We start from the raw sequence: 22,033 nt of genomic DNA, 5'->3' as shown, positions 1-22,033 counted from the left end.
ACCTAGTGTTGCTAGTGTGTGTTGCTCTGGCATAAGTGGATCAGACACAGCCGCCCTGCTGTAGTTTAACACTGCCCAGTAACTGTCAACTGTATAGACACACCTTGTTTGTGAGTAAATAATTCCACTCCATCATCTGTGGTCACTTGACACTAGATCTTTTGGTTGGTGAGTTATTCTCCACCACTCAAATAATACCTGCCCTGTGGTGATCATTTGGGGGTCATGTTATTTATTTATTTATTTATTTTTAATTACAGTCTGTAATTATAGAACTAAAAAGAACACCTGGAGCTGATAAAATGGACAATGAACGCAGAAACTAGAAAGTAATTTAAATATTATGACTGATATTTGTAATTTTAACCCATGGCTGAATTTTCACACTAGGGCAAATTAAGGGGTAAAAAACATGGTCTTGGCAACCTGTCACTCCCAATGGCACGCCAGCTCTAATACGCAGGGACGTCACTCCCCGACACGCCCTTCAGTGATGACGTAGAACACAACCGCCCTCAGAAACATGGAGAGTAGTCAACAATAAAGGAAACTTTAAAGACATTAAAATGGTTTGAACGACGAGTTTTAATGTTTCAGTTTCGTTTGACGGGAGCTCGACTGTACCTCGACTGTGTCTTTTTCATTAGCTTGAGTTCCTCAGTGGATTCCCGGTGCGTCACTGCATTTTCTGGACAAATGAATGATTAAATCTGTCATGGTTTCTCTTCATTAATCACTGGCGTCGAGGTGGGTTAACGATCTCCTTTGTTCCATTTTAACGTTAAACTGTGTCTTATCTTTCAAATCCTTCAAGTTGTTATTTAGATGCAATGGGTAAATCCCAAATGCATTCCTATTTGGAATTTAGGACATTATTTCACTGTATGTTTTGTTGTTCATATGACGATACACTAGATAGGGAGCATAGCACAATTTGAGACACAGCTCGTTTCAGTATGTTTTAAAGGGGTATTCTAGCCAAAATTTAAACATTGACCATTCTTACACATGCTCAAACCTATCCACGTGTGCGGTGGGTCTACAGTGGTTTCTTCTGGGGTTAGATTCTAGGTAAACCCCTTTCTGATATTTATTGAACGCTGGTAGAAGTCATTATATGGCTGCACTGTACTATTACATTAAGAGCATACTAAATGAATTGTGCTTGGTCATCCTCTTTAATAAACCTCCTGTTTTTCTGTAGGCAATGGATGAGGCAGAAGTAAAGGTTGCATTCGTCAGCAATCTCAATGGCACCAGTGTGGCAGAGGTGTCGTTGGGATCATTCCTCGCTCCTCTCTGCCTTCTCAGCAGAGGGTTGTTCCTGATAGTGTTTCACCTCTGTAGAGGGGTTCTCCCACTCCCAAAGCTTGCTCATTTCCTCCTGGATTTCTCGATGTTGATAATACCCCTGGTCCTGTCATGTACAGTACTCAGTGACATTCTTCACTGGGTCATTATAGGTCTGTTTGTGGTTGATCTTTTTGTTCTGTTCCTTTTGTATAAGAACAAAAAATCTCCCTCTCATGGGTCCATCCGCAGTTTATGTGACAGCTTCATGCACAGCCATGTGGAATCCAACCTGGTCCCATTCGTTACAGCCTTCCGGGTGTTGGTCAATGTGAAAACGGCCATCAGCATCTTAGCCGTGGACTTCAGTGTTTTTCCGAGGCGCTACGCAAAGACTGAGACTTATGGGACAGGGGTTATGGATTTTGGAGTGGGAGCCTATGTTATGGCCAATGCTCTTGTTTGTCCTGAAGCTAGAGGGAAAAAGGCTCAAGGCTCGAAGCTCAGTCACTTGGTTAAACAGCTTCTCTCTGTGTGGCCTCTAGTGCTCCTTGGCTTGGCAAGGCTGGCAAGCGTGAAGTCGACAGGCTATCACGAACATGTGAGTGAGTATGGAGTCCACTGGAACTTCTTCTTCACTCTAGCCATAGTGAGAGTGGTGGCATCTGCTCTTCTCGTTATATTCCCCATCAACAGCTCCTGGCTCATGGCTTTGCTAATAAGTGGAGTTTACCAACTTGTGCTGGAGACAACAGACCTGAAATCATTTATCATCCAGAATGGTGAGCGTGATAGCTTTCTACAAGCCAACAAAGAGGGAATATTCTCAGTGGTGGGTTACATCGCCATCTACATGGCTGGAGTTCAAGTAGGCCTCTATCTGATACGGACAAGAACTTTGGTCAAAGACTGGATACGGGTGATGCGGAACCTTCTGTTGGGAAGCTTTGGACTCTGGCTCATTTTATTTGTAAGTCAGACATACATAGAGCCGGTTTCAAGACGGATGGCCAACCTCTCGTTCTGTATATGGACTGTGGCCCAATCTTTGTTTTTTCTTTCATGCATAGGCATGGTTGATATTGCACTGCTTTTTGCCAAAGGCATGTCAAATTTCTCTCTTGTGTCTGTTTCCTGGAATCCAGCTGGGAGTTCGCAAACAGAGGGAAAATTAAGGAAAAAAATTGACTCGTTGTGTCTCATTCAGTCAGTGAACAGGAACCAATTGTTGTTTTTTCTTTTTGCAAATCTAATGACGGGTTTAACCAACATACTTGTCGACACTCTGAAAAGCAACAATTTTGTTGCTGTTTGTGTTTTGTTGTTGTACATGTTTGTGAACAGTTTAGCTATATTCATTTTACATATCAACAACATTACTGTTAAGTTTTGGTAATTTCTTTTGCACTGTTGTTATCCTATTCTAATTCCTGATTGTGGTGACCAAGATGGCATGATTTTAATAATAATGACCAGGGTGATTTCTGTATTGATGAACATTTACTATAAATAAATCACTTTAAATTCAGAGTGAATTCATGCAATGCACATGTGCCTGTTTTAATTGCTGTGAGAATGATGCATCTTGAAATATGTTGCTTTGGGCAAAAGTTACTATTAAAACAAAACTGTCATACTGTCCTGTTGACTGTCATCATGTTAAGTATATTCAACAAATAGGTTGAAATCACACAGCAGCTGCAAATGTGCCTATGGTTACTATGCCCATATCAAGCATAAGAGGGAAGGGATATAAAGACCAATGCATTTGACTAAGAGCAGCAGAACAATGCATATATCAAACACAACTTTGTTCTTTACTACTAGCTTGGATTGAGATACAGGCCAGGGCCTATCAGAATGGGCATTTTTGTTTTACAGCTTTCAGACTATAATGGCAGAGGCAAAGTTAATAATATGTGCATATGAGTAAATATGTTTAACAACTGAACTTATCACTGAGATGCATTATGTCTGTAATCTGAAAAATTCAGATTACCACCAGGCACCTGTGGATCCTGCAACTCGAACAAGTCTGTCCCAAATGCTTGCATCTGAACCAAGCACCAAGGTTTTTTTGCCCTTTGTATCTGCATATTGTTGATGTCACCAAAGAATATACTTTGACAAGGACTGCAGGAATTGAACATGTCTCAACAAACCTGCATTACCATAATAACATAAAAAACATTTATTTAAAAAAAAAAATATATATATATATATATATATAAATTCAGTGCACATACAGCAATGGAGGGCGGCACGGTGGCGCAGCAGGTAGTTGTCGCAGTCACACAGCTCCAGGGTCCTGGAGGTTGTGAGTTCGATTCCCGCTCTGGGTGACTGTCTGTGAGGAGTTGGTGTGTTCTCCCCATGTTCGCGTGGGTTTCCTCCCACAGCCCAAAAACACACGTTGGTAGGTGGATTGGCGACTCAAAAGTGTCCTTGAATGTGAGTGTGTGTTGCCCTGTGAAGGACTGGCACCCCCTCCAGGGTGTATTCCTGCCTTGCGCCCAATGATTCCAGGTAGGCTCTGGACCCTGCGCGACCCGGAACTGGATAAGCGCTTACAGATAATGAATGAATACAGCAATGGAACAAAAGGGATCTTTAAAATACTTAATCATCAAAATAAACTACATTATAATAACAGAATTTTTTAGCAATTTTGGATTTATTTAAAGAAATATACAAAATAATATCAGAAAAAATGAGGTAAATATATTCATGGAAATTATTTGTTAAATGGAGCTATTATTTATATTGTTTTTTAGCATTATTGGTAGAGGTAGTATCAGTTTTTAATCAAAATTATTATTAGTAGCAGCAGTTTCTTTGTTATATTATAATTAAAAATGATAAGGGATACAGAGTAGTGATATTAATAATAATATTAATCGTTTCATCACTGTTATTAATAGTAGTACTAGTAAAATATTGTTATAAGGCACAGGTATTTTGAAGCTTGTCCGCAATGAAGGGCTCTCTCCGCTCGGAGCTCCGTTCTCTGCCGTCACCGAGTGCAAAGGTTGCAGAGGATTCGCTCCACAGTCGCCGCCGTGTCGCACTCGTTTGTTTTCTTAAAAAACAGCGACTTCTGAAGCGGTGAGTCCCTCTCGGAATCGATGTTTACTTGGTTTTATTCGGTTTTCGGGGGTTATGTGGTCACTGTGTAATAATAGCTTCTCGGGTGCGGAGTCGCTGTTAATAATTTTAAGAGTCTGTGAGCTTCTTATCCGTCGGCGTATTATTCGAAATCTCTGTCCACCTTAAATTGGGCGGCAGTTTCATGTAGCCGCTACCATATTTAAGGTAGAACGGAAAATTCTAGTAAGGACAATAAGCAAACTAAAGCTTCGTCTTCTCTGTAGACCGACGACGCGTGAAGGTAATGGAAGACTGCTCTAACTTTAACTTATTAAACTGTTTCGACTGAACCGTTTACAGCTTGTCTTTTCCTTCAGTCCTTCGTTTTTATTTCGTTGACTAGCAACCGTTGGCTTAGCGACTTAGCTTTCGTGTGTACGTGTAAACTCGCATAGACAATCTGTATTAGCTAGTTTCTGATAGAAAATTGTACATAGGCGTTGATCATTTCTGTGTTTCATGACGTATCGGTTATGTTCAGTTTGATTAACAGTTCTACGTTAAAAAATATAATTATATCAAGCCGTGGCAACTAGCTTTATTGACAGCAAGTCAGCAAGGCCGCATCTCAAAACGCTCTTTACTCCCTACCTAGTGCATCAAGTTACTCTTAGTGCAGGTCACGAAACCAGTATATTCCAGTATCACAATAATTTTTACAGATCGAGTCCTGCAGCCTGTCGCGGGACATAAACGGGGTTTTATTGGTGGTGATATCAATTTTGTAATTTAAAAAAAATGTGAGTGTTAGTTAAGGCTGGGTTTGGATTAATTCATGAAAACAAAATGGTATATTCCCATTGCGAGCATCGATTGAACTCCAGTAATCTCAGCTCTGGTTATACAAATTTTATATTTAGAAGTGATTTAGATGTAAATCCACACACGTGAATCGCACTGTGTGTGTGCAGAGGCGCTGTGGTTTTATGACCACGTAGTGCACTAGATAGGGTGCAGGGTGTCATTTGGGACACATTCAAGCGAATCCGATAGCATTTTTAGCATGCTAACTGTAGGTAAAAGTGCGTCTCTTAAGACGATGGCGATGCTGTAGAAATGTGAGGTATCTGTTCATTTTGCACATTAAAAGAAGGGTCTAACGTCATTGGCTCTTGTGTTGGTAACGTTGGTTAGACAATTCAGGTAAGAAATGCTAAACTAACGTTAGCAGGCTGAGCACATAGAGGATATCGCACTGTCTGTGTGTCTAGCTGTTTAAAATACAGAAGTATTTCGTATTTTTGCAAATTGTGCTGTTTTCGATGTAATTTTTCCACAAACTGGAACTAGTTATACGTTTTAAGTTGAAGGTTAAAATAACGTTTAAAATGTTAAGATGTCCCTGGGCGTAACCTCTTAGCAGAAAAGCTAATAATCCCTAACAGGGTGTTTAGCTTGGTGGCTACTTGAAGCTGTAGTTGGCTTCTTATTCAGAATTGCCCTTCCACCTTTAAGTCAAGTTGAAATGCAAATGGAACTGTTCTTGTTGGTTCTTGTCCTAATTATATTAAATGCAGATAATTGTGCCATATTATATTAAAGTACATAATCATTGCTTTTTGTCATCTTTAATCAAAGTGCGGTCACTGTTTCTTCCTTTTAAACACGTTCTGACAAATGATGACATCAGCAAGAGCGTGCTAGCGTGGAACATTTTATATTTACCAATAATTTGACGTCATATTTTCCTGCTCCAACTAACCCCCAGCTGATCATTGAGAACATATCGAGAACTAGTTCACAGTCAAAGTGCAGTGACTCAGGAAATATGTTTGGTTCTTCACCACTAATCATTACTACTTTTCCTAAAATACCACAGCTCTAAACTTGCTGGATCAATTTTTTACATCATGATGATGGTGGGATAAGAGACAGGTTATGTGTGAGGTTTGAATGTATAGGTCCAGGAAAATGAGTCAAAGTTTTTGAAATGCCAGCTTTTTAACATCCAATAAAACATCAATGGATTAAAAACGTGTACTGGCTCAAAACATCTAGCTCAAGGTTTTGTAATATATTTGGGAACAATATATAACATACTATGCTTGGTGATACATTTCATTAATTATATACAGTGAATTCTGGTTTCCATTTCATGTAAACTTTAAATGGTACAGCACAGTGTAACAGCACGTTTGAATGAGAAGCCCAGATTCAGCCTTGCTGAAAGGGTGTTTTGTGGCTCAACACTCCTGTAAGTATTGGGCCATTTTACGGTCGTTGTTGAAAAGTGTTTTTGCAACATTGTGACTAAATTTAAGCTGGTTTTCACAGAGCAACAAGGCTCCGGGAGAAAGACATGGCACGCCTGGTAGCTGTGTGTAGAGATGGGGAGGAGGACTATCTTTTCCTTGCAAGACAAATCCCTTTGTATATCGATGACACACTCACGGTGGGTGAATATTATTATAACTGACCAAAACTGCACATTTTTATTTTATTTATTTTTTGCTGGTCAAAGAGAGCACAGCTCAGGTAGCTAGTTTTGTAAAGCACTGAGAAATACTGCTAACAGGCTAAGCTGGGTTTACTGCTGTAGTCGTCAGTCTGAAAAACCATTTAAATAACATTTATGCCACTCCATAATATCACATCTTGTCTTTGGATCATCTGTAGTGATGTGCAGAATTATTTTGCTTGCTTACCCATCTAATATGGCTGATTCAGGTATTGAAGACTTTTAGAGGTCTCTGAAGTGGCACCACATGTGTTGGAACCTGACTCTCTAGGGTAGTGGATCTCCAGTACTAATACTCAGCACCTTTGGTTTAAAGCTGTAGATGTACTAGCAGCTTCTGCTGAATTTATGTCATTAATAGAAATGTAGCTTTAGCCAGAGAAATCTAGAAAGGCGCACACAAATGAGAACAGATCTGACAACATATGGCATTTTGCACGTTTTAAATGTTTTCAGTTATAATGAATGATATAGCTGCCCTACGTACTGAGTGTGACCTACTTGTACCTACTGTATAGATGGTGATGGAGTTTCCTGACACCGAATTGGACTTTGACAGCCATCATATCAACAGCTCACAAATGAAGCAGTTTATTGAGGTAAGCTTGATAGAGCAGTGATATTGCTTTGCTTGGCAGGCCAGGGTGAAGAATGATACAAGGAAAGTGAAACTACTGCATCCCAGGTGTTTATGCTGCAAAGCAATGGTCAAAAATGTTTTTTGTGTTGCTTTGTCACCGGATCCCATCAAGCATTTAGGCCCAGTTTACATCTGGCTTTATCGTATGTCCTGGGTCTTTTTATGCTGTGAAAGTGGCAGTTTCAGCAGTGAAAAGGACCTAGTTTGTTTTGGGAGCAGATAATGGCCTGTTTGTTTAAAATCAACAAAAGTGTCGGGTGCATACGACCCATCTACATTTTCTGGTGTGATTGAGACAGCTAATATAAAGTGAGCATCAAAAATGTGACTCTCTAAGCTGACGATTGTGTTGAACGGCATTTGTGTGCAGCACCACAGCATGCTGAAACAACAGGACTTGAACATGGCACTGATGGTGATGTCCCGCGAGGTGTTCAGTGCACTGGCACAGTTGGTGCCCTGTGTGGGCTGCAGACGCAGTGTGGAGCGGCTCTTTTCTCAGCTCACAGACTCTGGCTACTTTGCACTGGAGCCACTGACTGTGGGCTCAGCTGGAGTTCTCTCAGTGACCAGGGCCTGTCTCGCGGACCCTCGCAAACTCTACACACTCTTCTATGTCCATGGGTAAGAGAGGACTGTTGCATAATTTAGTTGCTGAGATGTAAATGTTCACTCGAAGTGGTTTGACATGAAATGCTTCATTGTAGAAGTTAACAGTTTGTAATAGTGGTGAAAGGAGCGTTTATGGTGCCTATCAGATAAATATTGAATATTAAATATGGTAAACTTGTTGTCTTTAAAATGATCTCTATGTAGCACTCTGTTACAAATAAATAATAAAAGCTATATGCTTTACAGCAAAACGTTTAATTTAGACCACCATAAAACAATGTTTTAGCATTGGGCTGTGTTTGCTGGGTATTTTGTAACATGTAATTATATCTTGTGTGGGAGCTTTTAAAGGCATTAAGTTCTTCATTAATCTAGTTCCTATTGATGCCACTGTGTACGTTATATGACTGAAGGTTCTGAAGAATGGAACATTTTATGTTAAACTACCGTCATTTATATATTATTATTGACAATTTAATAATTGATTATTTCTTATGCAGACATTTAGAAAAATGGAGGGGATTCTTCTCAAAATTTTGGTGTTTTCCTGCTCACAGGAAATTTCAGTGTCTTTTGTATATCCAGAGCTGATGTCTGTTTATCCTAGATTATAAGTTTAGTTTTGTTGTGATGTCATTAACGTCCTGAAAGCTGTATTTTTCTCTCGCCCGTGCAGGTCAAAGTTGAACGACATCATTGATGCAATTCCAAAAAGCAAGAAGAACAAACGCTGTCAGTTGCATTCTTTAGACACACACAAGCCCAAGCCCTTGGGGTAAGGTTAAAAGGACCATGTTTTTCAGCCTCAGATTTTGGATATGTATATTCAGTTGCTGGGTATAATTAAATTGTTTCTCATAATCATTTGAAGGAAATTTAAGAATTATGCTTCATTTCTGAAACCAAGTGAGAGCTGTATGGAGTTGAGTTCAGTATGTGATGTTTGTGTAGAGAGGAGAGTGAGGAGAAAGGGCTAGTGCTAGAGAAAGAAAATGCTGCAGCAGCAGGGAGGAAGGAGGTCAGATGTAGCGTCCTTTTCCACTTTGGGCCCTTTCAGACCCCCTACAGGTAGGCAGCATGGCTTGTCTGTCCAGCTGTTACTAGGCGACGTCAAGAAAGCAGTGTTTAGAAAAGCACTCTGATGCCTCTCCTAGCTTCCAGAAAGGTTTTAGGGAATGGTTTTACAATAGATAAATGATTGGTCCTCCTGTATATTGCTCATAACTCTTACATTGAACTGGTGAGTCGGTTTTAAGGGTTATTTTAGGTCATTTAAACTAGAAGAGCTTAGCGTTTAGCCATTTGGTCGACCTGTTGAAATGCCAGCATCCAGATGCTGAAACTAATATTTGGATTATTAGATGTCAGTGACAAAATACATGAGTGAACCATGCACAGTTCAGTGAAACTGATAGGGGTGTTTTATAGTGATATAGTTGTAAAATCTCTCTCTGTTTCTGTCTTTCTATCTGTGGGCCTCCTCACTATTACTCACATATACTTGAATTTTTTCACTGTACAAAATAATGGGAAGACTTTCTTAAAATTTAATTTGGGAGCTTATTTCAAATAATTTCTGCTATTTCCTTTAGTCCCTTCACATTGAAGCGTTTGTAATATGCTCATATAATATAAAACTAAATGCTGGAATAAATGAAGAGATTCATTGATTTGGTAATGCTAAAACAACACCAGACACAGTCAGAACGTGCATCTCTGGTGAAACATTGTCCCCCATTTTGTTGGTATTGTGTTGTATGTGTTTGGTGATTGGTTGCTTGTTTGCATTGTGGTGACTGAGTGTTTGGTAACTGTGGAGATGGGCTGTATGTTACAGAGGGAGCTGGATGGATGTTTGGGAGCTGATGTCTCAGGAGTGCCGGGACGAGGTAGTTCTGATTGACAGCGCTTGTCTGCTGGAGACTCTGGAGACGTATCTGAGAAAGCACAGGTTAACCATCTGCTTTGAATTTATGTTAATGGTGTCCAGGATGCTCTCAATACACTCTAATCCAGCTGTGTGGTTTGTAATGAGGATTTCTGAATTGATTTGTGGCAGCACATTGGTGATATGGGTATTACTAAATTCTCCAGTCCCCACAATGGATTATGAATCCTCTAATGTTTCAAAATGGGCTGCACAAAAAGGCATTTTTTAATTGGCAAATCAGTAGGTAAATCAGACTTTGCTGGCTGAGGTCTCATGTCCTCCTCATGCGGGCTCTGGATGTGTTTTCTTAATGAAAGCATTCAATTAATCTTGGATTATTATGGCCATATAACACTGGCCAACATACAAATAGAGCATAACGTAATACTGTTAATTGGAGTTACTGCAGCACAGTTTATCTCTTCTCTTCTGTCTTATTAAACCTTTAAACTATTCTGATTAAATACCTTGTATCACCCATACCTATCCTAAACTAATGCGTTGTGCTTTAATTTCACCTTAACGTTGGTCTTGGTCTGTATTTTGACTGGTTAATTGATATTATTTCCACCATTAACTTCCTTATCTCTTTTGGTCATCAGATTCTGCACAGACTGTAAGAACAAGGTGCTGCGAGCGTACAACATCCTTGTTGGGGAACTGGACTGCAGTAAGGAGAAGGGATACTGTGCAGCTCTGTACGAAGGCCTGCGCTGCTGTCCGCACGAGCACCATATCCACGTCTGCTGTGAAACAGACTTTATTGCTCACCTATTGGGCCGGGCAGAGCCAGAGTTTTCTGGTGGCTATGAGTGAGTCTGCACAGCTAGTTCCAGTTTAACCTTTTAAATATGATTAAGAATTCTGTTGGGTATCATGTGCCCTACTCCTAGTGACTTGTTTTTAGTTTTTTTTTTTTTTTTCCCCCTTTTTGGGAGAGTTAGAGGCAGCCATTTTATTAGAACTAATGTGTATGTTTTAGGCTCTGTTCAGATGTATGCCAAAAAAAGTTCTGGAAATGTTGCAATACTTTTTGTTTTTTTTTTGTTTTTTTTTAAATTGCACTTGGTTAAATTGCTTGAACTTTTTGTTAAATTCATACATTTGCAAAGACAACATGTTAAGTGTTTTCACTTACAAAGACTGGTCAGATGAGTCCATAATCAGTTTGTATTTGGGGAAAATCAAAGGTTGGGTTCAGAGTACCAAAGATGAAAAGACTATCCCAAATGTTACCAATGAATAGTGGGTATAAACATATATTTTTCTGGAAATGGGGTTTGTAGTTTTCTTTATTCTGTAGCATTATTTTTGTAGTTGTAATGGCTAAACATCCCCTCTTTAATCTGGTTTTGTATAGGCGCAGGGAAAGGCACGCTAAGACCATAGATATTGCACAGGAAGAGGTGCTGACATGTCTGGGGATTCACCTTTATGAGCGGCTGCACCGAATCTGGCAGAAGCTCCGGGCGGAGGAACAGACCTGGCAGATTCTCTTCTATCTCGGCATTGACGCACTGCGCAAGAGTTTTGAGGTAGTAATCGTGAATGTTCTTCTAGGGTTTACGTTCTTGTTGGTCATTAAAGGGTATCTGCAATTCCTAGCTTCAGCTAATTTTATCTAGATTTGAACATGGGCAAATGATGAAGGTTCCCTGCAGATTGCAGGAGGTCACCAGTCTGCTAGCCTGCTTTTCTAAAATCCTAGGCTTCTGTCGTCCAATATGAGCGCAGCACAAGAAGAAAATTCTTTAGGCCATGGTAACACTGACACGCTGATTTGCTTACTGTAATGTGTCATCGTACTTGGAGACGCTTCTTTAACATTTATAGCAGAGTTGAACCTGATAGGTGCTGCAGAGGTGGAACTAGCCACAAAAATGTATTTCGACAGGATAAAAATCTATTTTCCTATGTGTAGCAAGTCTGATGTGTTTATTACAGAGTAATTACGTTCAGCTATTAATGGGAGAGATCTCTTGGGGTGAAGTTGCTGTATTGTGCTTAAGATATGAGAATAGAACTGAATAAATATTTACCCTTCTTTACTTCGACACAGCCTTTGAGTAACCATTTCCTCCCAATGTTGAAACCTTTGTGTTTGTGCATTTGTAGATGGCGGTGGAGAAAGTGCAGGGGATCAGCCGGTTGGAGCAGCTCTGTGAGGAGCTGTCAGAGGAAGAACGTGCGAAAGAGCTTAAGCAGGAGAAAAAGCGTCAGAAACGCAAGAACAGACGCAAAAACAAGTGTGGCTTTGACATGTCTGAACAAGAGACTGAGGGAGACAAAGAGAAGAGTCTGGACGAGGTATGGGGCTCGTTCTTCTGTTGTACTTCCTTCATTTTATTTAGTCTTTTTGGTATTCGCTTTACTGGTGACTCTAAGCATCTAGCCTCATACTGTAAGGTTAAAGGGTAAGATAACAATCAGTGATTTGTAAATGGCTGAAGGCATACATAACAACATTTAAATCTGCTAAATGCTGTTAATATGTTATTTATCTTGAACTGATCGCTGATCCTATATTTGCCTTTTTTGGTGCAAAGGCATACAATAATATGAAATGTAGTTTGAAGGTAAACCCTAATCTCACACACAGATAATTGCAGATTGTGTATGGGTAATAAGTCTGTTGATTCCTATTAAGCACTGCTGTTAACTTAATTAAACCCCACATGCCCAAAATCTGCCTCTGCTTTGTTTCCCTCAGGGTTCATCCGAGTCAGTGGATGGTGGCTGTAAGTCATGTGGCAGTGGAGAGGAGTCTGGAGGCAGCGTAGAAGTGATCACCCCCCTTGAGAACTCCTCGTGCAGCTGCCCCGGCACTTCCATCCTGGGCTCCCCTAAAACCAAGAAGGGTATGAAAACATCAACAGCTTGATTAGTGTTAAATTTATATTTACTTGGAAACCTATGTCAAGCTAAAGATTTATAAAGGACACGATGGAAACACACTGTTTCAAAGACTACACTGATCAGTGGGTTTGTGTGTATCCAGGTTTGTCCTCTCACAGTAATGGCAGTGACTGTGGCTACTCCTCCAGTATGGAGGGCAGCGAGACGGGCTCTAGAGAAGGTTCAGATGTGGCATGCACCGAGGGCATATGCAACCATTGTGAAACAGGTACAAGAAAATTTTCTCTGCTGCGACATTGGCTTTAATGTAATATCACTCTCAAATATAGTTTCCTGTTCACAATTATTCTGTTCAGGCACTGAAAGGCTTAAATGTTACGCACTGATTTTCAATTAAATATATTTGTTTCAAATAAATAAATGACCTGTTCTGTAAGTGGGTCTAATATAGATTTCTATCCTCACTGGGTCCTTACAGGTGAATACTCATGCAGTCACCACTGTTCTGAGGACAAAGAGGAGGATGGTGTGGACAGCTGTGTGGAGTGCTGGGCAAACTCTGAACAGCAAACCAAGTGCAAGAACAAGAAGAAGAAAAGAAAGAGCAAGTGTGGCAAAGAACATGTGAGTTACAGTATATCATGGGTTTCACATGGGTGTGAAAGTGGCTTAAGACATTCCAACACAGTGTAGACTTCAGGCATCCTTGTAACGTCAGCCGTGTGAAGTTATTTAAGACCTTGGGGAAAGCTAACAATGCCAATAGGAAACAAAACTACATTGTTTTGAAGGCAGGAATGTTATAATGGTTTCTTATTCCAGTTCAGATATTTCATGTTAAGTCTTCTAAAGCTGTGCTTCTCCTCTGGGGCAGGCAACAAAGTTGGAGAGCTGCACATCAGAAAGCAGTCGGAGAGGCTCGGCCAGCTTGGAGAGCAATCACGACCCCACCACCTTATCCACGCACAGCTGCCGGAGCGAAGAGACAACCTGTTCAAAGCTGTGCTGTGGATCTTTCACCAGCATCGCTCTGCAGCAGCCCTTGGCCAATCGAAAGGGCAGCATAGGTCTTGTCCTCAGTCAGCCACCCCCAGCAGATGTCTCAGCACAGGGAGACTGCTCCACCAAGAGCCTCATGGAGCTGTTGGTCAGTGCTCAATCTGTTCTGGTTTTTAAAATTTGTTTCACAGTCTTGGTAAAATCTTCAGTAAACAGACATGATCTCAATCACACAACAGTTAATTTAAACATATATTCATGGTATATATTATATGCCACAATGACAAAATACACAAATTTTCAACTAACTAATTTATTGCTATTAATAATAACAAATTGTGTATTTAATCATTGTGTATTGCAATTTATGTGAAAGCTATAATGCACAGTATCTTCATGTGGAGCTTAAATACACCCTCAACATGGGGATATAACTGTAATGATCAGCCTCTTGTTTGCTCTTATTGTTTAAATTGACCTCTGATTAATAGATGAAACGGTTAAATGTGTGAATAAATTTTAAATGTAGCTTTTTTATTATTATTTTTAATACAGTAATTCAATGTATGATTATTATTTTTTTTTTAAAGCAGGATGAAGCAGAGGCCTCAGATGAAGAGAACTGCCTTACACAGGACGAGATCCAGTCGTTTGTGGAAGAGAACAAGTCTTTCTACAGCAAGCGAGACCAGTACAGGCAACACCTGAAGGACCGCTTCACCAAATACTGCCACTCCAGTGTGTGTAGAGGAGAGTGGCTGCCTACTACCAGTGTCAACTAAACAACACGCACTCAAAACACAATTTTTATGGATGGGGGAAAACACTCACGATTACCACTGCTGTGCTGCTTTTTTTCCAGAAATTAAAAAAAAATGAATTGGTGCAAAAATTGAATGAATTCTAAAGCTGTGTCTTGTTCAAATGGCAAAATTTATTTTTGTTTGTTAGGGAAAGATGTTCACTTCCACTTTCCACACATCTATCATCTCAGTCCCTACGTCTGTCTGTCTCTCTTTACTCTTTGGCACTTTTTTTTCTTTTCTTTTTTTTCTTTCCTTAATTCCTCTCTTCCCCTCCCCTCACTCATTCATTCACACCCCCCTCACTGTACCCAGCAGTTCTTTTGTTTGATTTATAGGCTTCAGATCTTAATGATTTATGGAATGGGTTATTAAAGAGAGCAGTGGAATTGATTATCAGGCTTTTGCAAGCTGTGACTGTAGGGTTAGATGTCGGTAGTCTTCTTGTCTTATGGTTTCTATAACATTTCTTTGTTTTCCCAGTTCGTTTCACTGACTGTGATGCTTCATTTTAGTGGCGAAAAAGTACCAGTAAATGTGTACAGAAATAAAATTATCTGAATATAAAGATTTTACAAAAAGTTAAACATCAATTTATAAGGAGGTTTGGGTGTAATGTTGACTGCAATGTGTAAAATTTACATAATAAAGAATATTTATTAATATGCATCAGAAACTTGTTTTCTTTCTATTCAAAATGGCTGAACTCTGGACAAAGTGGAACAGGTTTAACCACTGTTTTGTCTATTGCAGTACAGTACTCTAGAACAAGATCTGGTTTCAAGAGTGAATCTTCTGGAAGGTGGGAGGGTGGTTATTAAAAGAGCAAGAGTTTAATTTTTTTTTTTTAAACAATCTTTATAAAGCACTTTTCATTAATGCAGTAATTAAGGTCCTTTTTGTAAACAGAAAACGCACTGGGTAAACAGTGCACTGACAAATATAAACATAAAAATTAGCAAAATAATGCTTTCAAGCAGCTATAAAACTAATAATGAAGATGTAATAAAACAAAGAATACAAAAGTACTAAATGATACAAATTATATTAGGAATAAAAAATGGATGTATAATATAAATTAACGTACGATCATGTAAATAAAAATAGAAAATACTAAAATAATTTGATAATGAGTAACAAAATGTGATTAGTTAATCAAGTAGATATCAGAAATAGACAGTGTATAATAGTATGTCTCTGCTGATGATGCCTGTCTGATCTCAGTTGGTAAATTATTCCATATTTTTGATGCAAAATACAAAATGCTGCCTGCCCAGTTCTCCTCTTATTTACATTTAATACTTTAAAGCAACTTGAGGCGCTGGATCTCAAAGAGATACAGAGGCAGACACTCTTTAATATTTGATGGTGCCAATCAATTTAGTGCTTTAAAAATCAGTAACAATACTTTAAAAATCTATCCTAAAAGAAACCGGAAGCCAGGGCAATGGTGTTAGACCTGGTGTGATGTGTTCTCTCCTATGTGTCGCTGGTTGCGGGATTTCTGGACAAACAGCAGTTTATCAATCACCCCTTTGTGCGCAGCCCAGTGTCAGACCGCGCTCACGGCGTCTTCACTGCGGTGTTTCCTGAGCGCGTGTAAATCGGACACTGCAGTCCATAGGAAATGGGCGTAAATCCACATAGTTCACTGCGTTTAATAACAGAAACGGGCCTGAGTGGATAAAAGAACGTTTCGCAACCCTTAAGAAGGCCGTAAAATCCATAAAATGGAAGGAATTCACAGTTTCCCTGAGATTAAATTCAAATTAAAAACCAAACTGTTATCAGAAAACATGTCTTCAAGTACACCAACGTTGTGTGTGTCTTTACTGTAGGAATTAGGAGTAATAGGGTTGAAAACTCATTAAAAAAATTCAGATATTAAATTCCATGTTTAAGAGTTGCTAAAAGTTATTTTATCCAATCAGGCCTGTTTTTGTTATTAAACCTAGCGAACCGTGTGGAATTACGTTTCAAAGTCTATTTATTATTTTTTTTTATTTCAGTGTCTGCGCCTTTCCGCCAGTACCGTAAACCGCGGTGTAGACGCGCGCCGGAAATCCTAGTGTCCATGGCGTGACTGCGCTTTGGCGGAGTGTAGATGGGTGAGTGACCGCGGAGTAAACAACACGAGTTACAATGGTCAAGTCGTAAAAAAATAAAAGCCTGCGTCTGCTATTTAGCATCGTGCAGACTGCTGTGTGGGGTAACACGAGCAATGTTCCTCAAGTGAAAAAAGGCAGATCGAGTGACATTGTGCTTTAAAATGAAAGCCAGAGTCTGAAAGTACACCCAGGTTCCTCACCACTGGTTCAACCTGTGCGGCCGATCTTTCCAATTTCCGCGTTTTATTTGCTCTATTTACACTGGTCCCAACCAGGAGAACGTCTGTCTTATCTTGATTAAGTTGAAGGAAGTTTCTGTTCCTCCAGTTATCAATGTTAGCTGTGCAGTCTGTGAGGGTATTTAAAGCAACACTGCTGTCTGGGTCAACAGATATGTAGAGCTGGGTGTCGTCTGCATGGGAATGGAAACTAATGCCATACTGGTTAATGATTTGACCTAGTGGTAACACGTAGAGAGAAAACAGCAGAGGGCCAACAATAGATCCTTGGGGAACACCATAAGGGTAATTATAGTTTTGAGAGATTTGAGTGTTAATCTATATTGACAAAAACGTTCCTACCTGTCAAATAATAAAAATTAATACATTTAAGAACGTTTGCTGCTACTATTTTTGGGGTTTTGGAAAAATGGTGGCTCAATGAATAATAAAATAAGAGATGCTTGGGCCTTTGCTACACTCCTTGCACGATGAAGAATTTTACGAGATTGGAAATCAGTGTGTCCTCCTAAAGTTTCACACTGGCTTGGTGACCTCTTACTATTTCTAAAACTAGAAAGGATCAAGTATTCACTTAGAGGATCAACTAAAAATGTTCATAAAACTTGGAACCCAGTGTTATCCCATTTTGAAAATATGGGGGGTTGTTGGGTAATAACAAAAATGTAAAACAAAATTTGTCTGTATGTGAAATAATAACTGTTCTTTCTAATAAAAATATTATTTAAAAAAAAGCAAGTTTCCTGATATTTCCTGATAACTCAACCCATTTCTAAGCTTTTCTATCAGTATTGTGTGGTCAACAGTATCAAACACAGCCGAGAGATCCAGCAGCACACGGACAAGGGAATATGTTGTTCACATCAGCATTAACTCTGAGGTCACTGACTACCTTTAATAGTGCTGTTTCTGTACTGTGGCACAATCTGAATGCTGAATTTTTCAAAAATATCATTCTGGAGGAGAAAAACATTTAATTGTTGAAGTACTACATTTACTATAATTAGAGATTGGATATTAGAGATTGGTCTAAAATGATCCAAAACAGAAGAATCCAAGTCAATTTTTTAGCAAGGGTTTCACAGCAGCAACAGTTGAGATTCATTTCTGAATGGATGTGAAACTTTTTCGTTTATAGTCATCCACTAGATGGAGCACTCTGCCTTCAATGAGTCCATCAAGCCGTTTACAGTAGGACATAAGACTTACTGGCATGGATGTGCATTATGCAGTTTGACTGGAGTGGTTCACCTGTCTCACCAGTGTATTAGTCAAGGCAGCCTCCTCTGGCCAAGGCAGGCGAACCACACATACAAAGACTTCCAGTCTGGTCCGGTGTGCAACAGTTAGACAAACAGACACACATTTTCACTTGTGTTGATGCCGTTACTAAAATTACCTTTTAAAACTTCTTTTTGTAGTTTGGACTAATTGTTTATCAAATGCTTTGGTAACCGCACTAATAACTTCATTTCAGACATTCCTGAAGGTGGCAGTATAAACCGCTTCTCATAAACTGCATTATACTCTGTATCTAGCTTTAAAAAAAACGCCGTCGGCGGCGAGAGTAACCTCAGAATTAGTCTGTGCTTGCCATCTAATATTTAATCCCCAGCGCAGGGATTGGGGCTTTCTTATCACTGCCTTTTCCTGGCTGTAAAGGCTGAGGGGATCGTACAGGGGGTTATTGATAGTTTTGGAGCACGGGGACGGAGTTAGAGTTTTTTTTATCAGCCTCTCGGTTCTCCGCGGTGAGAAAGCAGCGCTGCGAATCCACTCTCGCTACGAGCCGCGGGTTTGTGGAGGTGCAGCGGTAATGGAGCGGTGGAAGGGAAGAGTGGCGCTGGTGACTGGAGCTTCTGTCGGCATCGGAGCGGCGGTGGCCCGGGCTCTCGTCCAGCAGGGAATGAAGGTGGTGGGATGCGCCAGAAATGTGGACAAAATTGAGGTATAACATTTAACCTCATTCGCTTGAAATTTGTTATTATTGTTTTTATTATTATTTATATTATTATTATTATTATTTTTATTATTATTGTTATTTTCATTTTGATAATTTTGATTTCCACCTTAACTGGTGCGGCGTTTCCATTTTGATACGTTACTAGTTACTAGCGTCCTAATAGAAGGGCTGCATAATTTTAAGGTGGAATTCCAAATTCGAATGGGCAGCTGGCTCAAAGGTAAACAATAATGAACAGTCAATTTTTACAGACACCGAGGCTATTACTAGTGCCAGTGATGTGCTAACGTTGTTTCTTGTTAGCCCTGTTTATCTGATTTAAACTGGTGTTAAATTAAGTAAATTACTGACAAATCTCATAAATATAAAACCAGCTGACGAACCAGGACTTCACAACTGAGCTCCTGAAAATAATTTAATAGACTTTTTATGTTCCCAGCCTTCATTATTGTCCTCTGTGTAGTGTGTTACTCTGTAGGGGAGGGCCAAGCAGTCGGAAATATATCGTCAGGTTATTTTAATACGCGATATATATCTCGATATTTAGTTAAGTTGGAGCGAAATAGTTTAAACACTGTTAAACCTATTTACAGTAATATTGTGTTTATATATTTTATACTAAATAAGCTGTAAAAATGACATAGGCATTATCAGTGTTTGATATGCTGACAAGTCTCTTTGTAATATGGAATTTTAAAGATTTTTGCCCAGTTAAATACTCATTCTGACTGGTTGGTTGTGAAATGCTCAGCAGGATATTTACCTTTATATTACTAACATACATATAACATACATATAAACACTCAGAAAACATCTACACAGACTGGACAAAAAAAAAACAAAGTCAGTGATCACCATCAGAACTGCAGTGACACTGATGTGGTGTTGTTGTGTTAGTGACTATCATGGTGGTAAGAGTGTACATATCGGACATATCAGTGTTGCAATAGTTTTAAAACACTGAATCCACTCTATTAGACACACCTACATTCTTGGTTCACCTTGTAGATGTAAAATCAGAGAAAGTAGCTCATCTGTTACCACACAGATTGTGTTGGTTGTCGTCTACTCCCTCATCAGTGGACACAGGATGCTGCCCACAGAACGCTGTTGTCTGGATCTTTGATGGGTGAACTGTTCTCAGTGCAGCGATTACACTGATGTGTTTGAACACTTAGGCAACACTGCTGTGTCTGATCCACTCATAACAGAACAACACACCGGCAACATGTTCCTGCAGTGGTGAGAATGATCCACCACCCAATTCATACATGCTCTGTAGTGGTCCTGTAGGGGTCCTGCGCACTGAAGAACATGGCGAAAGACAGCTAATAAAGCATGCAGAGCAACAGACTATTCTGTTATTGTAGGACTACAAAGTGCACTACAAAGATGGACAATGAATGTAGAATAATAGAGTGTGATTCTTCCTTTTGGACAGGCAGTATATGTTTTGTAAATTTGATCTTTGCAGTAATAATATTTACATTAATATGAGTCATTAGTTAATACATTTATTGTAACAAATAAAAATGAAGGTAACCTATATGATATTTGCCAGTTGCCCCTTTCTCTTCATGACATGGATTTTAAACTGTTTCATCACCTATTAATAATTATAAACTTGAGATTATATTAGCCACCCCCACTACATTAACTGCCTTATCAAAAGAAGTGTGCTTTTCTCTCCTTACGTAATGGCCTCTAACATAACAGGCGTTTGTAAAGTGGTCAGGTTTCTGTCCTAACCCCCAGCATAACTCCATAAGGGACCCTTAGCCTGAGAGAATGAGGGCTAAACTCATGCGGACTCTCATTATACTCTTTCTCCGTTATCCTTCAGATCCTCTTTGTGTGATTGTGCAACTCCTCATGCTGTGTCTGGGCTGTGCCTAATCTGACTTTATCAATAGTCAGTGAAGTATAAGCACAAAGACTTTACTCATGCCCACCCACTCCATTTCTTAGTCCTGGCTAATCTTAGGCCCTGTCAATCATTGACTGTGTTGTGCTTGGGCCTCTGCCCTTGACCTCTCACAAGTCTCTGCTAAGCCCTTAGAAATCATTTAGACATCGCAGCAAAGTGAGTGGAAGCCAGAGAAACTCTATTCAATGTTCAACCTAATGGGCGCCAACTGTGTCCAATGTTCAGAGACACCTTCAATCTGCATTTCTTATATTTTCCCAAATTTCTGCATGAATAAGTTAAGATGTAAACAAAGCCGTTCTGGGAGGTGTGTGTACGTCATTGTTACTTCAGTGCCTCTGAATGCATACCACACAAAGTTATGACATGAATCAATAATAAATGAGCTCAATGTTTATTTGTGGAGACACTGTTTTATGACAGTTCTGAGAAGCTTTTGGCTATAAATCATAAAGCAAAATAGTCCCTAAAGAAAATTGTATTTATGCTTACAACCATTTTACTGTATTTGAGTTGTAAACATGGCAAACCCTGGTTCCGATTTTCCTACTGTGAAGATATCTTTAAAGAAACACTAGGAAAGATTAGGTATTTTTGCTCATGTGCTCCCCCTACAGTTGCAGAATGTAATTCACATTTGCAGCACAGCCCTGAAATCAAGGGGGTAGGAAACCAACCCTCCTCCAAAAGTTACATAGTGTAGTTTGTACAGTGTTGAGCCTGGCGTAGCAACGACAGAGGCTCGATTCTCCCTGTTACGGTGGGTGAAGAATCACTAATATTTTAAAGCTGTAATTTTAGAGTAAAAATACTCCCTAGTGTTCCTTTAAGAACTGAATGACCCCTTAACTCTGATTTAAAAATCTCCCCTTGGGGCAGCACGTTTGCACTACACACACAGTGTCACTGCTATAAAGCTCCAGGGTCTCAGCGTTCCAGGGTTGGATCCTTGCATCAACATTTGCGAGGAGTTTCTTGTGTTCTCTGAGTGTTCTCCCTCAGTCCAAAACCCCACTTGCGAGTGTGTGCAAGTGTTAAAGAGTGTAGAATTAGCCCAAATG

General features: G+C 39.6%; 3 protein-coding genes across 8 annotated transcripts in view; all 3 read left to right on the top strand.

Moving 5' to 3' along the window:
* Positions 1–496: 496 nt before the first annotated feature.
* Positions 497–2,892, top strand: pigw (phosphatidylinositol glycan anchor biosynthesis, class W). Its single transcript, XM_066660843.1, has 2 exons — positions 497–747; positions 1,205–2,892. The coding sequence occupies exon 2, from the start codon at positions 1,208–1,210 to the stop codon at positions 2,684–2,686; it is 1,479 nt and encodes a 492-aa protein (XP_066516940.1). The 5' UTR covers positions 497–747; positions 1,205–1,207; the 3' UTR covers positions 2,687–2,892.
* A 1,350-nt stretch (positions 2,893–4,242) lies between these two features.
* Positions 4,243–15,398, top strand: ggnbp2 (gametogenetin binding protein 2). 6 transcript variants are annotated; one of them, XM_066661678.1, is made up of 15 exons: positions 4,243–4,395; positions 6,712–6,829; positions 7,414–7,494; positions 7,906–8,159; positions 8,824–8,922; positions 9,099–9,215; positions 9,985–10,098; positions 10,680–10,889; positions 11,438–11,612; positions 12,193–12,384; positions 12,788–12,935; positions 13,076–13,201; positions 13,412–13,557; positions 13,808–14,080; positions 14,526–15,398. In XM_066661678.1, the coding sequence occupies exons 1-15, from the start codon at positions 4,265–4,267 to the stop codon at positions 14,712–14,714; spliced, it is 2,373 nt and encodes a 790-aa protein (XP_066517775.1). In that variant the 5' UTR covers positions 4,243–4,264; the 3' UTR covers positions 14,715–15,398. The 6 variants fall into 6 exon arrangements, with proteins under 6 accessions (XP_066517775.1, XP_066517774.1, XP_066517777.1 ...); XM_066661677.1 differs by having other exon boundaries at positions 14,523–15,398; XM_066661681.1 differs by lacking the exon at positions 4,243–4,395 and adding an exon at positions 4,460–4,678 and having other exon boundaries at positions 14,523–15,398.
* Positions 15,399–18,687: 3,289 nt separating this feature from the next.
* Positions 18,688–22,033, top strand: part of dhrs11a (dehydrogenase/reductase 11a) — a 35,823-nt gene continuing 32,477 nt past the window's right edge. Inside the window, exon 1 of the mRNA XM_066660114.1 lies at positions 18,688–19,030. Within this exon, the coding sequence (XP_066516211.1) occupies positions 18,899–19,030 (132 nt within the window). The 5' untranslated portion in view covers positions 18,688–18,898. The remainder of the gene's footprint in view (positions 19,031–22,033) is intronic.

Source organism: Hoplias malabaricus, chromosome 2 (genome assembly GCF_029633855.1).
Source record: "Hoplias malabaricus isolate fHopMal1 chromosome 2, fHopMal1.hap1, whole genome shotgun sequence".
NCBI classification, from domain to species: domain Eukaryota; kingdom Metazoa; phylum Chordata; class Actinopteri; order Characiformes; family Erythrinidae; genus Hoplias; species Hoplias malabaricus.
This window is presented reverse-complemented; position numbering and strand designations above follow the sequence as displayed.